Genomic DNA, 16387 nt, shown 5'->3' on the forward strand with positions numbered 1-16387 from the left:
AACAAAAGTAGGAGCGACTGAAGTTTAAAATAAAGAGAAGCTTAAGAGGTAAGCTTCAGTCTCCGACATATCTTTTTGGTGCTTCGCTAGCACCTCTCCTTCAACCCTCTTGTGAAGCTGGACGTCAGAAGCCACGGCAGCAGCAGAAGCCTCCTGTTGTAGCACTTGGATGGCCTCCTTTTCTACTTGGACCCTCGCCTTGAGGGCAGCATCTCTAAGATTGAACTCTTCTTGGGTTAGCTCCCCTGCAACGAGTCTGGCCTTGGCTTGGAGACGCTGCTTCTGGAAGCTCCAGATTATGGCCTTCCTCTCCGAGATATCATGAGCTCGGGCTCTGGCAGCGAATCTTTCTCTCAGCCTGGCATTACTAATGGCCCATTGTATCTTCGGCCTCAAGTATGTCTGCTTCAGCTCCTCTAAGTAACGAGCGGCACCTGAGAAGCGGTGGATCTTCTCTGCACAACACCGAGCGTGATAGAGGTTGACTTCAGCCAGATTATTCAAGCTCTCCTCGATGGAAGCTTGAAATTCGAGGAAAGAGCCCCAGCCATGCATCATAATGGAGAAAGCCTGCTTTACCTGATTCTCCAGGCGCCTGAGGAGGAAGAGAGTGCAGTCAGGTGCCAGATAAGAAGCCTCATCAGTCACCCGCTCGAAACCCTCATTTGGAAGGATTGCGGAGATGGGTGGAATGAGAGGGGCATCACCTGAATTATGGGCTATGAGAGGCTCAGAAGCAGAAGCACCACCTTGTAACAAAACAAATAAAAGCAAGGTCAACAAAATAGATGAATTCAAGCGCAGTGGTATAGACATGCGTTAAGATCAACTTGAACGCAAGGAATCTAGACCCGCGTTGAATCATTGTGAACGCAGTGAGTTAAAATTGCATTATGAATTTTCAGGACAATAAGGCTTAATTCTGCGTCAAACGCAGCAGGATTAAACCAGTATGTCAAAACGAAGGGATCAACCCTTCGTTTCATCTTCATGCGCTCAAGATTAAGGGGTCGACTCCTCATTTCATCAATGAATGCAGAAATTTCTTCTTGCGCTCAAGATTAAGAGATTGACCCCTCATTTCATCAATGAACATAGAAATTTCTTTCGGTGTTCGAAATTAAGGAGACAAATAGTTTTCGTCAAAAGACGCAGAAGTTGTTTTCTACGTTTAATATTGAAGAGACGAATTGTATTCGTCATCATCAACCAGAATCCATCTAAGGGATTTAAAGAAAACTTATCAAAAAGAACGCTAAAACAGAAAAGATAGTGTGGCTTACCTTGATGTCCAGGCATCGGTGAGGGAGGCGTCAACGTCGGTCCGGAGGTGGACCCGAAAGCATTCTCCGACGATGGTATGGGGTGCGCCGCCTTTTCGTCTCCGCTCGAGCAAGATTTCTTGGAGGCTATGGCCGGAAGACGAAGCGAAACAGTCAAAAATCTTTTTAGAATTGATGAGAAGAAACTCGTTTCTGGGTTCAAGAAGGATGCCTAAGCGTTTAAGGCTCTTGACAAGACCAATCAGGGCTACTTATATATATTCACTGTGGGTAGTATAGAGTCCCAAGACTCCCGCCCAAGTGTGATCTCTTCATCATCATTATAGTCGTTTAGACTTCTGATGAGACGCGGGATGAGACCCTGCGTTTGAAAGATATGTAGAGGAAGCCAGACGCAATGATCTAGAGATGAGTTCAAATACACAACGCAGTCTCAGACATGCGCAGCCCAGCTCAAAGATCCCAAACGTAGGGGGTAGCTCTGGTCCTGTGTTCTTAAGATAAGAGTTCGATTCCTGCCTACTTCACTCCGTCATGTAATGATAATTCTTTTGTTAAAATTAACTTATCGACTCTCGTCAATAGAGCGATAGGTCCACAAAGTTGCTTCGATCGCAACACTTTCAACTTATCGACTCTCGTTAATAGAGCGATAGGTCCTCCAAGTTGCTCCGATCGTAACACTTTCAACTTATCGACTCTCGTCAATAGAGCGGTAGGTCCTCCAAGTTGCTCCGATCATAACACTTTCAACTTATCGACTCTCGTCAATAGAGCGATAGGTCCTCCAAGTTGCTCCAATCGTAACACTTTCAACTTATCGACTCTTATCAATAGAGCGATAGGTCCACAAAGTTGCTTCGATCGTAATAATTTCAACTTATCGACTCTCGTCAATAGAGCGATAGGTCCTCCAAGTTGCTCCAATCGCAACACTTTTAACTTATCGACTCTCGTCAATAGAGCGATAGGTCCTCCAAGTTGCTCCGATCGTAACACTTTTAACTTATCGACTCTTATCAATAGAGCGATAGGTCTTCCAAGTTGCTCCGATCACAACACTTTCAACTTATCGACTCTCGTCAATAGAGCGATAGGTCCTCTAAGTTGCTCCGATCGCAACACTTTCAACTTATCGACTCTCGTCAATAGAGCGATAGGTCCTCCAAGTTGCTCCGATCGCAACACTTTCAACTTATCGACTCTCGTCAATAGAGCGATAGGTCCTCCAAGTTGCTCCGATCGCAACACTTTCAACTTATCGACTCTCACTCTCGTCAATAGAGCGATAGGTCCTCCAAGTTGCTCCGATCGCAACACTTTCAACTTATCGACTCTCATCAATAGAGCGATAGATCCTCCAAGTTGCTCTGATCGCAATACTTTCAACTTATCGACTCTCGTCAATAGAGCGATAGGTCCTCAAAGTTGCTCCGAACGCAACACTTTCAACTTATCGACTCTCGTCAATAGAGCGATAAGTCCTCAAAGTTGCTCCGAACGCAACGCTTCTAATTTATCGACTCTCGTTAATAGAGCGATAGGTCCTCAAAATTGCTCTGATCGCAACACTTTTGTTTTGTCGACTTTCACCAATAGGGCGTCAAGACTACAAACTCACCATGTTAATAGGGCACTCCTGAGATTTAAAAATTTCTTCCAGTGCTTGAAACAAAAGCATATATTACAATCTATCCTTTGATATCAAAACGGTATCTCATCGTTCCATGTCAAAATATGATGTGCAAAAGAAATGATGAAAAAACCGAAATAACACTATTTTATTCAAAGGAAAACAAAGCAACAAGAAGATAAGTGTTGTTTCTACCAAAGGAGCGATACAAGAACAGGCTCATCAATTCAACAAACTGAATGAGGCAAGCTGAGACTTAATGTCAGAAAGTTTCTCTTCATGATCAGCTCACACCAGCATCTCGGCCCGCTTCCGAAGCTCATCCTCGCTAGACAACGCGGCAGCAATCTCCTTTTTAGCCTCTTCAAGAGCGCTAGCTTTTGTGCGATAATCTACTAGAGAGGTTGCGCTTTTGATGTTGAGCTCAGTGACAATAGCTTCTTCTCGTTTGAATTGAGCCTTCAATCTAGCCAACTCTATTTCAGTGGCTATGATCAGTGACAATAGCTTCTTCTCGTTTGAATTGAGCCTTCAATCTAGCCAACTCTATTTCAGTGGCTATGATCTTCTCTCGTAAATTCTCTAAAGAAATCTAGCCAACTCTATTTCAGTGGCTATGATCTTCTCTCGTAAATTCTCTAAAGAAGTATTGGAGAGTGCTAGCTTAGTTTGTTTTTGAGCATGCAGCTTCTGCAGATGTTCCACCTGAACTTCTTTCTCAGCTATATAACGTTGAGCTGCTTCATACTTATTAGCCTCTTCAGCCCGGATGTCCTCAAGCGTCGATGCGATCTGCGTTGGGATGTCAGCACGACCTAAAGCCTCTAAAAACCTCAATTGTGCCTCTAAGTGTCGAATGGCTTTTGAGCAACGCTCAACTACCAGAGCATCCCCCACGAACTTGAGATTGTTCAAACTACTTATGAGCATATGCTTGAAGGTTTCAAAAGTATCTTGGCCGGCCAACACAACCTCAATCACTTTCTTGGTTAGACTTTCTAAATAGTCAAGAGAAATCTTGAGAAAATCTGGCACGTCCGTGGGACTCGAAGTAGCTATGGGAGACGGTACAAAAACTTCTGAAGATACAAAGCCAAGTAAGAGACCAGCAGGCGATTTTGGCGTAGTGGCCTGAGAGGGAACGTCGACATCCAGTTGAGATGGACTCGATTGAAGAGCCATAAGTTCCCCCATTCTAGATTATCTTGGCACGTCTACAAATTCTATAGGGGCTAAAGAAATTGTCAATAAAGTCGCCGGTAGGAGAGTTGTCGTTGAGAGCTCCAAGCAAGGTGGCTCTGACACCTGAGTTGGTGGTGGTATAAGCTGTTGCGTCGAAGGAGGGATGACAGCGCTCGCCTTATGTATCATAGGATCTGTACGAGAAAACTGTTTAAATGTAGAACAAAGATCAGTCATGAGTCAGAACAAACGACGCTTACCAGTGAGAGGCAGGGGAATATAGGCTGACGCCTTATCTGAAGAAGGTGGTGGTGGAATATCCCACTCATCGGGATCATCGCTATCATCATCCAAGTTGTCATTATTCTTATTACTCCCACTTTGGTCGCCACCATCATCTGTGTCATTCGCACCATCGCTATGGTCCATAGGCTCCTCTTTGTCTACGGGAGGAAATGCTGGCGGATCCCCGGTGATGATAGGTTTTGATATGACTCCAGTAATAGGGCTTGGCTGTGTATCTCCTATAGGTGGTAATAACACAGAAGCAGAGGGAGACTTGTCCGTTACTAAGTCTTGCTGGGCAGTCACGGTAGGTTCTTGGACAGGAGGTCTATCTTCTTTAACATGAGGGGCGGTAGAGGCAGTATCATGAAGCGTGTCTTTAGGGGCAAATTATGCACCCCCTGCAAATTATTCATCTCCACGCTCTTCTTCATTCAATGAACGAGCAGAAGAAACAGGGCCTCCTAAAGCGGGACCAACTGTGGGGAGGCCAGGCTGAGGCGAAAGTCCCATAGCAGTAGACTCCCGTTCTTCCTCTTCTGCATGCCATGCTTTCTGAGCGTCTGACATAAGTTTATAAGCAGGGGGTTCGAGCGCTAACTTTCGACGAGCTCGTTTGTCATACTTGGCTTCCTCACTGGGTCAAGTGCTCTCTTTCCAGTAGCATTTTTGCTCCGGGTTTTAACTCTCGAGGATTCCACCTCGTGGGTATCCAACATCCTGATCTCTTCCTGAACCCCCTCTGGCGATTGTCGATGTTCGTCTTCGGTAATCGCCTTTTCGTATGATAAGTACTCGTTAACCCCCCGGGCATGGAACTTTTTAGCACTCCTCTTCGAAGCATACCATTTGCGAATGGCCTTCAAGCACGAAGTATTCATGTTGTAGGCTGAAATTTGAGAAGCAGTCTGGTACCATGTACAAAATCTTAAAGAGGTACGAACGTTGGGCATGTTGTGCGGCAGTTGGAATTTTGCTCCCGTACAGCCTGCCACTGAGTAATACCAAGCTCTTGCTCCTTCATACACATTACCTTTGTACGCAAGAGTAGGGTTTGGATTTCCGACATAAATCTGATCATAGCCAAATTACCGAGAAAAGCGATAAGGCTAATATGGTTCAATGAAGCATTTTCTCCCTTGTAGGAAGAAAAGATAGCCCGGGCGAATATTTATGAGCCACCAGAAGGCGCCTCTACTAAGTGTAGTAAAAGAATTCCGCCCCGGAGTATCTTGATAGATCTCTCCATATGCACCGCCCTCGAAAACAGGAAATTTGCAAGCGATCTCATAATTATAATCACGTCTAAATATTTCATGGAATTTAACCTGATACCAACCGACCCATCGAGCGGTTTCCAATTGCTTAACGAGAGGAGCCGAAGTATTGCTCGATTCAGGGGTCGATATTATCGAAGGACAGTGCAAAACAAACCACGATACCAAATAAATATATGGCATCGGCACCCGAGGGGTTGGGGTCTGAATGGTTGTTTTCCCGTCTGAGTCTAATTTCTTGACGGTAATAAACTCAGAGGCTAATTCCCACAGACCACTCTGTAAGCAGCATACCATGGCTGAAAGGAGATTTAGAGGCTGTCCATGAGCTAGGAAAATAGCTGGGTATAATACTTCTACTGTAATAACATCCACCAGCCTAGTGGGTACTATGCAACGTTTCAACCAAAGAGTAAGAAAACCAGCAAACAAAGCCGTGTCGGAGATCGGGAATTCTGCCTGATAATGGAAGCTTTCGAATATGGTGAAAGCCGGGAAGACGTCCTCCTCTACCTCGCAAGTATAGTGGGAGGTCGCGTCATGGATACGCTCATTGATTTTCTCAAGAGTACTGGCGGCTAAGCGAGTCACCTCAGCGTCCTTGTCCCACAGATTTCGGAAAAGATACTCCACCCACTGTCCTTGTTTCACACCACTGGCTCTCTTCCCAGTAGTTTGTGCACATATCTGGAAATAGCACATCAATTCCCAATAAGTGTCATAGATTTCGGGAGCACCATGTTTTAAGATCTCCAATTCTCTATTACCGGGAACAAATTCCTCATAAGGTAGCTCTCCAAAAGACAATCCAGAGATTTTAAACATCTCGTGGAGAGCGAATCCTAATTCACCAGCAGGAGTAAAAAAGGTACCGGTGTGAGGATTGTAAAATTCTAGCATAGCAAAAAGTCTGCTATAATTTGGAGAAATCCCATATCGAGTGGCTATTATTGGAGTCCTCAACTCTAAAATTCTCAAAGGTTCTTCTAGCTCCTCTAAGACAAAATTTATCATCCGGGCCCATCAGTCTGTCTCACTTGAATGTACCTATGTCGGAGCCCTAAAATCTTGAGCGGGGAATTCTTCTTTGACAGAAATGAATTTCCTGATGAAGACCTCCGTCAGCTTAGCAGGTTCACCGACGGGATGTTCTTTTTTGAATAAACCTGGCTTCAAGGCCAAAAATGATTAAAGCCAGCCAGATGAGTACCCCGAGGAGTAATGTGCCCAGTAGCGACACCTCCTTGGTCCTGAACGAGTTCCCAATTCATTGACCGTGGGATAGAAGCGCACTGATAATAAGAAATCGGCCACATTCGCTCTAAATTGGGAAGGAAAAGACGACGGTTGTTGACAGCCCTCAGCCATTTGTAGTTTCCCTTCGACATCCGCTTGGGATCCATTTTAACAGAATCCCCGAAGAGAAAGGATGGTTTCTTTAAAATCTCAAGCTCGGCGGTTTCAAGTCTAGCATTCGTAACTAAGGACCTGAGAGTTTCGGGGAAAACTTGAGTGATGAGTTTCGCCTGCTCTTTGTTAGTGTCCTGGAATACTGGGTACTCTACATGAAAGCTAAAGATTGTATTTTTCTCCGCACCTCCCGCATGACCGAAGTAATGGTTGAAAGAAAGAGGCTCATTAGAGTAGCGCACTGCAAATGGAAAAGAAAATCAGTCAGTTAAACTAAGGAGTCTAACTCAAGAAGGCAAGTTACGGATCTGCGTCCAAATTTTAAACAACAAGGTTCAGACTTGCGTCCAAATTCCTAAACGCAGGGTTTCAACCCGTATTCAAAATTCAAAACGCAGGGTTTCAACCCGCATTCAAAATTCGAAATGCAGGGTCTGAGCCTGCTTTGAAATATCATGAACAACGGAGCTAACCGCGCATTCTAAAACCGGGAAGCACTAAGGATTATCTCTGTGTTCTAATGGTGGAAGGCAAACCACCAATCAAAGATTGAGGAGAAGGAATTTGTCAAAATGACTTACGACTACCCAGACTTACCGTTAATTGAGGAAATCGGAGACGATGGTACGAAGGTTTGAATTTCCCCGGAGGTTTTAGCCGATGGAGCATCCTGAGCTTGGACGATCTTTGATTTGGAGGCCAGTCTCTTCTTGGGAGCCATTCTAATAGTGACGAAGGAGGTTTAAGAAAGAATTTTTTTTTCTTCGTTGCGCCGGAGAAGATGAGCAGGAACCCTGTTAAGCGGTTGACAGAAAAGCAAGAGAGAGAAAAGTTGAACGACTTCTTGATTTGACCTTAGTGGTCTATTTATAGATAGCTGTAGTTGTCAAATGCACGGGATTTTAGGTGAAAATCCCACCCAAAATGCGATTTTCACGTTTTCAAATAAGGGGTCTCAACTTCCAAATGCATCCCCGTATTCAGATAGCCGAACGCATGATTTAGCCATGCGTTTTAGTGACCGACCTCAGCCTATCACGCAACTAACCCTTTCAAAGGAACGCATGATTTAGCCATGCGTTTTAGTGACCGACCTCAGCCTATCACGCAACTAACCCTTTCAAAGGGGTTAATATTCCAAGTAATGACAACTAACCCTTTCAAAGGGGTTAATATTCCAAGTAATGACAATATGATCGAAATCATTACCCCAGTTGATCTGATCAAGAAAGAATATAAAGTGGGTTCCTCTGAGACCGCCCTCCTGACTAAAATTGGGATAAGGCCTTTCTTATACAGGCTTGCGGTTCTTTCTGTCTATGACAATGGATCTGTCTTAAGCCCGGAGGTGCTCAACCGCACTGAGGATGACCTCGTTGACAAGTTTGCAGCTGGTGTTTCTATGGTTGCTTCGATGTCCTTGGCTCTCTCTTACCCAAATCTTGCACCTACGCCTCACATGTTCATGAATTCCTACAAGAATTTTCTAGACAACTGAATGCACCTCATCGCAGGTTGGGTGGAGTATCTTAAGGACCCAGACAAATTCGTTGTCATCATCGTTCTTGTTTGGTTCGTCAGTAATGACTTAGGCTTTAGCTTGTTTGACTAAGTTCGTTGTCCTCGAGACGTAAAAGTTATCATACAACCAAGTTCATGATGTCTTCGAGTCAAACGAAGTGAACAATCAGTCAACAAAATCTTGAGATTAAAGTATTCCGAAAATTCGTCTCAGTCAACCGCGAATTTTCAAAAACTTTGGAGGGGATTATGTAGGCTGTCTAAAAATTACAACAAAGAGTTTATCCCCATCAAACATCAACAATGGAGGTTACAATTCGACGACTTCTAGAAGGCTATAATTCAATAACCTTCACGACAATCGATGAAAACTCCGATCAATGGTCTTCACAACCAATAATGAGAGTTGCAATCTAATGACTCCCACATTTCAAAAAGCTAAAGCGAAGATTACTAAACGACGATCGTCGTGACGCTCTGACAGAAGAGATTACAAGCCAACGATCTCTTCAATCCAAGACGCAGGATACATCCCTGCATCCCAGAGGTGAAGGATAAGTGGCCTCATTTCAGAGTCAAAGCTATACAAACGTAGCGCCTAAATGCTGCAAACACAGGTTCCATTCGCTACTGAACGCAGCTTCCATTCGCTGCTGAATGCAGTTTCCATTCGCTGCTAAATGCAGCTTCCATTCGCTGCTGAACGCAGCTTCCATTCGCTGCTGAACGCAGCTTCTAACAGCTGCCAATGCAGGAGCATCTGCTGCCCAACGCAGCTCGCAAGTACAAGACTCGTGTTTGACTCGTTCAAACACGAATTGAACGGTTCCAGAAACCGTTTTCTCCCCATGATCTGAGGGATTTCCACCCCCACTTAGGAGTGGATTAAGGAGGCGGTTACACCCCATTCAGCCCCACTTAGGAGTAAATTATAGGGGTAGTTACATCACGAATATCCATATAAATATCAACAAACTCAACAGAGTTCGGGGATCAGATTTTGGAGAGGTAAGAATCGGATATTGGAGATAAAATTCTGGAGAAAATCTGGAGGTAATAATCTTCAATAACCGAAGATTATCAGATATTTAAAGCTTGGTTTCTCAACCGAATTATTTTGGTTCAAACAACTCTTCTCCACCGGAGTTGGTTACTGGTTACCAGCTCGAACACACAAGTCGGTTGTTCTAGTGAATTGAGACATTCGGATCGTCAACGGAGAGCAAATTCGACGCGGACATTCGAAGGAAGCATTCTACCGCCACCATGAAGAACCCAGAATTAAACAAAGGAGAGAATCAAATTCGTTCTCCTCTCTTTTGTAATCGGAATTCAAATTGTAATTAAGATTGAGAGAATACAAATCAAATTTTCTTTTATTCTTTTTACTACAAATTTTCCACAAACTTCGGCCCTCCACCAGATGACTGAAGAGGCAGTAGTTTCCTCGAACCCCGTGCTGATAGCCGCTTGCCCTTATATTAACTGCTTTGACAAAGTCATCATTAGTCTAGTCCCTAAAGTCTTTATGACTTATTAGGCTCTGTTAGCACCAAGTAGTTGTTGTGCTTGGTACAAATCACCTGGATGACCTATCTTCGCCAACAGCCGACACCTGTCAGTTGTATGCCGAGTTAGCTGCTTGCCTAGATTCGGCACAAGTTACTTATCTACCCCTCTGATTCTCTATAAAAGGAAGTCACACAACTTATGGTAACTGTCTGGTTTCTTTACAAAACTTTAAAACCTTCTTCACCATCTCACATTTTCCCACTCAAGTTCATATATTGACTTGATAGTCGGAGGAACAACTAGCGAACTCAACTCAGGCCTCTTACGAGTTCTTCATGTGCAGGGAAGAACAGCTATCTACAGAGCTAGTATCTAACAGGGTTTGAGGACCCTAACTCTACTTTAATCCCCAAATAGACCCTCTATTAGATAACTGATATCAACAATACATTTTCTATGAAGGGCACATCCTAACTTCTTTTCTCCATTTAAAGAGTCTAAATGCTATCAAAATGTTTAGGGGAAAATATTTCCAGCCCCCAAAACAGGAGAAAATGTGCCTCCCACCTCCAAGACTTTTTCAACGGGTGCTTTGCCCCTAAAAGTAACTTTTTATTCTCTGAGTCCCCTAAAACACAAAACCCAAGAGATTAAAATACATGAAGACCATAATACCCTTTTCTTTCTCTCTTTCTATTATAATGTTACTGTGATGATTTCAACTGGGTTTTAGGTTTCTAGTTCCCTCCAAAAATTTTCAACGGCATCAACATCGACGACATTAACATCGGAGGTGAAAATTTAGGAAGGAGAGATGCGAGGGCAGCTATTTTTAGATGTTACTGCATTACCAGTGATACACACGCGCGTAGTACGAGACGATGTTGGAACGGGAGCTGGACTGCTTCCTCAGGAGCTAGGGGATGACAGTTGCCGGTGACGTCGACGATAGTGAGAAATTTTTTGGGCTTTCTCCCGGAGCAATTAATGATGTTTTTTTAAGTGGGAAACTTTTTTACGAAACTGATGGTGGGAAATTTTTGTATGGAGCTGATGATGGCTACAATATTTTACAAACCTTATTCCGCTAGTATTTGAAATTTAATTTGTTTTGAGGTCATCTTAAGCAAATCAAACTTCGAAAGCCTTGAAAGAGGCCTACGACGGTGGCGGGAAGAAGTTGGTTGTGAAGGATAGGATCGATTGTTAAGGTTAGGGTCGGTTGTTAAGGTTATGGGTTGTGAAGGTTACGAGTCGGTTATTAAGGTTAGGGTCGGTTGTTAAGGTTAGGGTCGATTGTTAAGGTTATGCGTTGTGAAGGTTACGGGTTGTGAAGGTTACGAGTCGGTTGTTAAGGTTACGGGTCGGTTGTTAAGGTTACGGGTCGGGTACGGGTTGTGAAGGTTACGAGTCGGTTGTTAAGGTTACGGGTCGGTTGTTAAGGTTACGGGTCGGTTGTTAAGGTTACACATTGGGATTTATATGTATATATATTTTGAGTGACATGAATACTTTGGACCACTTAGCCTAGTGATAAAGTTTGGGAGTTTGGACAAGCGGTTAGGGGTTCAAACCCCTACGGCCACAATATATATTTAACGGTCTTTGATGGGCCTTGGGCCTTAGGGCTCTTTGAATTCTAAAAATATTTTTAGAATATTCCTTGTTAAGCTTACGGGTTTGTTGTCAATGTTACGCGTTTATTATAAAATTAACCTTGACAATCAACCCGTAACATTAACAACCAAACCATTATCCTTAACAACAAATCTGTAACCTTAACAACAAACCGATCACCTTGACAACAAGGCTCTTGGGCTCTTTGAATACTAAAAATATTTTTAGAATATTTGTTGTTAAGGTTACCTTAACAACAAACGCGTAACCTTAACAACAAACCCATAACCTTGACAATAAACCCGTAATCTTAACAACGAATATTTTTAGAATATTCGTTGTTAAGGTTACGGGTTTGTTGTCAATGTTACGAGTTTGTTGTTAAGATTACGCATTTGTTGTGAAATTAACCTTGATAATCAACCCGTAATATTAACAACCAAACCCGTAACCTTAACAACAAACCAGTAACCTTAACAACAAATCCGTAATCTTGACAACAAGGCTCTTAGGCTCTTTGAATACTAAAAATATTTTTAGAATATTCGTTGTTAAGGTTACCTTAACAACAAACGCGTAACCTTAACAACAAACATGTAACCTTGACAACAAACCCGTAACCTTAACAACGAGTATTCTAAAAATATTTTTAGAATTCAAAGACCCTTAAACATATATTGTGGCCGTACGGGTTTGAACCCCTAACCTCTTGTCCAAACTCCTAAACTTTACCACTAGGCCAAGTGGTCCAAAATATTCATGTCACTTAAAATATATATACATATAAATCTTAACGTGTAACCTTAACAACCAATCCGTAACCTTAACAACTGACTCGTAACCTTAACAACTGACCTGTAACCTTAATAACAAACGCATAACCTTAACAACCAACGCGTAACCTTAACAAGTAACCCCTAACCTTAACAAGCAACTCGTATAATCTTAACAACCAACCTGTAACCTTAACAACAAACACGTAACCTTCATATTAATGGAATTCGACAAAAGTTTCAAGAACCACCCGTTGATATTCCACCACTGCAACTAATTATAAGCCAATTAGCCCAAAATTTAGCTATATTTACATTACCAACAACCAATAAGCCAATTATGCCACAACAATAAGGAACGGATAGGGGGGAAGAAGAATGGAACCAATAACAGGGTATTGTGCGTCATATTCTTTCTCTTTAAAACCACTAGCATGGAGAATTGTTTTCGCTTACCCCATAATTAGAAGCTTAACTTTCCTTGCTGCAAATATCATTGTTTATTTATTGTTTCCTTTTCCCCAATTTAAAGCATGGCCAGCTTAGCCTTTTAAATTTCCCCAATTTAAAGCAGTGCAAGTCCTCGTGCAAGAAAACCAGAGCGAACTGGTTCCATATCGCCAAAGAACCGCACGAAGAGCTCAAGCCCTCGAACGAAGAGGTCATCTCAAGCAAGTTCGAGGTCAACAACTAAGCATCATGAAGGAAACAGATCTCCAACCCGCGAACATCAGAATTGTACTTCCCATCACAGCAGGCATTCCAGATCCTGATCTCCTGAGAGAAAGCATCATACTAGCAGTTACTCAACACATGCAGGAAAGCAAACTCCGTCTCTAGCTCCTCCGACAGAGACACATGCGCCCCCCATTGTCGTCGGAGTTTCGCTCGGCCCTCAAGCAGACAATCTCTCTGTACTCCTCGAACCGCGCCAGAGTTTTCTCTGTATTGTGGATCTTGAGGATGTTGTGGATGGCCGGAGCGACGGTGACAGAGAAGGCGAGGATGGCAGGAGGACGGCGGCGGCGGCGGGTGGAGAGGTGGGGGAGGGAGGAGGGAGAACAGAGGGATTGCAGGGTTAGAGAGAGAAAATGAGTATTATAGTCTTTACATGTGTAAAATTATTAAGCTTTGTGTTTTGGGGGCTTAAAGAATAAAAATGTTACTTTTGGGGGCAAAGCACCCGTTAAAAAAATCTTAGGGGTGCGAGGCATTTTCCCAAATGTTTTTAGAGCTGGAGGCATTTTCCCAAACGTTTTCTCCTGTTTTTAGAGCTGGAAGCATTTTCCCCAAATGTTTGTTATGCATGAAACCGATTCTGAAGTGCTGACAACTCAACTGCTTGGTGAAAACACGTGGGCGGTTAAGATTTAAGCCTACTTAATAGATGTTTATCTAAACATTGTACTCATGGAAAATGTTCGATAAAATTTGTATTCCCCATTGTTGGCTGACGATTGATTTTGACTCAAGTGCGTGTTTGGAAACCCCTTAAAACCTTGTATTGGTCTAATTTTAAGGTTTTTTTTTAAGTAGGCACAAACTGAGCTTGACCCAGTTTTTATATTTAAAATTTTTTTTACAGCTAAACCACTTTTAGTTTGGTCCGTTCCCTCTAATAATTTCCAAGTATGGTAAGGACAAAACTCGGCCCAAGATGTAAATAGTAATCGTAGGTAAGTTACACATGGGCTGGGCCGGGTATGTAGTTACTTCGTTCTAAACCGGATTGGGCTAGGCTGGGTATAAAATTACTTAAACCATTCCACACTAATGATCCAAACTATCTGAAAACCCCTACTACAGCCTCCTCCTCCTCCTCCGCCTGAATTTTTATTTTTGCCCCCTTCTTTCGAAAACAAGCACCCCGCTCACAGGAGAGAAGATCCAAAGAAATGGAGGTCGATCTTAACGCACCGGCGAAGACAAAACGAACGGCCCACGAGCTCCTTGAGGACACGCGTACGGCGATGGAGGAGATCGCCGCCAAGATGCTCTTCATGAAGAAGGAAGCCCGGCCCAAATCCGACCTCAAGGAACTCATCACCAACACGTCCCTCCTCTTTATCGCCCTTCGTCAGGTCTCTTAAAATTATCAATAATAATGAAATAAAAATATATATATATATCGGGTTAGGGTTTCTAAATTGCAAAGTTTCGATTTTTTTTAAAAAATCTAGGTTAAGTTACGAGTAATCCCTTTCTATGAACATGCGTTTACCCTACGAAGCTCGAGGGAGAAAATTGAAGATTCTAGATGAACACAGTAGGGGGTTATTTGGCACTCAAATGTACCCTGAAGTTTTTCTTACACAAAAATGCCTCTAAATTAAAAAAATATATTATAAAAAAAAACTTTGATGCCCCCATAAAGTCATTTTAGGTTATCGAAGTTAAAATTTTTTGCCCCCGAGCTTTGGGGTATTGCTTTTGGGCAAAAAAGACTTTGGGTATCAAAGTTAAAATTTTGCAAAGCTTTGGGGTATTTAAGTGCAAATGACCCTAGAGTTGTCATGGAATTTAGATTTAAGCCTCCGACGTGCATTTACCTTCCGCCTATTTCTGTTCAAGAACTAATGATTTTGACGACTATCACGATCGGTTTGTTTTTTGAACTTGATTGAAGAGGGGTTCTTAAAAGCAGTGTACAAATGAAGTAGGCTTCTTGGAATTTACCCTTTTTGTCTAATTTTACAGGTGAATCGTGCGATATTGCTGGAGGAGGATCGAGTGAAAGCGGAGACAGAGAGCGCGAAGGCACCGGTGGATTTTACGACGTTGCAGCTTCATAATTTGACATATGAGAAGAATCATTATATGAAGGCGATTAAAGCTTGTAAGGATTTTAAATCCAAGTATCCTGATATTGAGCTGGTGCCAGAGAAAGAGTTCTTTGCCAGTGCGCCTGAAGACATAAAGGGGAAAGCACTGGCTACCGATTCTGCGCATGATTTGATGCTGAAGAGGCTCACTTTTGAGCTATTTCAGGTATTGCTAGTTTGTACATGGAATATTAGATTTATGTAATTAAGTTGTTTACTTTGTTATTATAAAGTTTTTGTGCTAGAAACCATTTAGGGTGAGAAGCTGCAACCCGGATGTAATGGGTACTTTAAAGGCCTGTTTGTTTCACTACAATTGCAAGAATTGCAATCGTAGTTGCATGCAATGGAGATTTTTTGAGTCAACTACAGTTGGTTTCTCTGTAGTTGCAAAATTTCCTCCATCTATAGCCAACAATTACTCAGATTTGGATGCAAGTTTGCATGAAATTCTTTTGGGATGTAAATGGTTTAAGTTGCGATTCCAATTCAATGAACAACAAAAGGAAAAAGACATAATATTCGAAAACAAACAACTGCAAGTATATTACAAGAATAGTTCACAATTTTAAAACCAAAATTAATTTTTGCAACTGCAATTGCACGTGACATTAGTTGTAAGAACTGCAGATGCATGCAATTAGCACTTCCTTCATTGCAATTACTCCCTTAAAGACTATAGAGAGCAATCGATGAATTCTTAAAGATTAAGAAATGTTAAATTTTATCATAAAAATTTTCACGAGCTTTTGTCCTCATCTTTATCTTGGATAAGGAATATGCTATAAATTGTTAGATTGGGCCTTTACTGTGATATGACCTTGAAGAAGAGTGTTGCTATTTGGTAGTCATCTAAGGTGTTTAGGAATGCAACCACATGAAAAATAAATTATTATGACTGTTCCTCCTTTCTTCGTGTTTTCTTCTTTAACAACCAATCTTCATCAAAATTTTTGCAGTAGCTATTTCTGGAAAATATATCACCACGTGTTTGCAGCAGGGCATTTTTGTGTTTTGATGCATAAACTTGTGGTATTCTAGAAAGTGTGTTGATCTGGACCCTCGACTAGAA

General features: G+C 42.4%; 1 protein-coding gene and 1 pseudogene across 4 annotated transcripts in view; both read left to right on the forward strand.

Moving 5' to 3' along the window:
- Positions 8215 to 8568, forward strand: LOC109821504 (annotated as a pseudogene).
- LOC109851470 (THO complex subunit 5B) overlaps positions 14280 to 16387 on the forward strand; it is an 8912-nt gene continuing 6804 nt past the window's right edge. For all 4 annotated transcript variants that reach the window (XM_020421606.1, XM_020421607.1, XM_020421605.1 and 1 more), the window contains exons 1-2: positions 14280 to 14574; positions 15191 to 15481. In XM_020421606.1, coding sequence (XP_020277195.1) covers positions 14389 to 14574; positions 15191 to 15481 — 477 coding nt within the window. In that variant the 5' untranslated portion in view covers positions 14280 to 14388. The remainder of the gene's footprint in view (positions 14575 to 15190; positions 15482 to 16387) is intronic.

Source organism: Asparagus officinalis, chromosome 8 (genome assembly GCF_001876935.1).
Source record: "Asparagus officinalis chromosome 8, Aspof.V1, whole genome shotgun sequence".
NCBI classification, from domain to species: domain Eukaryota; kingdom Viridiplantae; phylum Streptophyta; class Magnoliopsida; order Asparagales; family Asparagaceae; genus Asparagus; species Asparagus officinalis.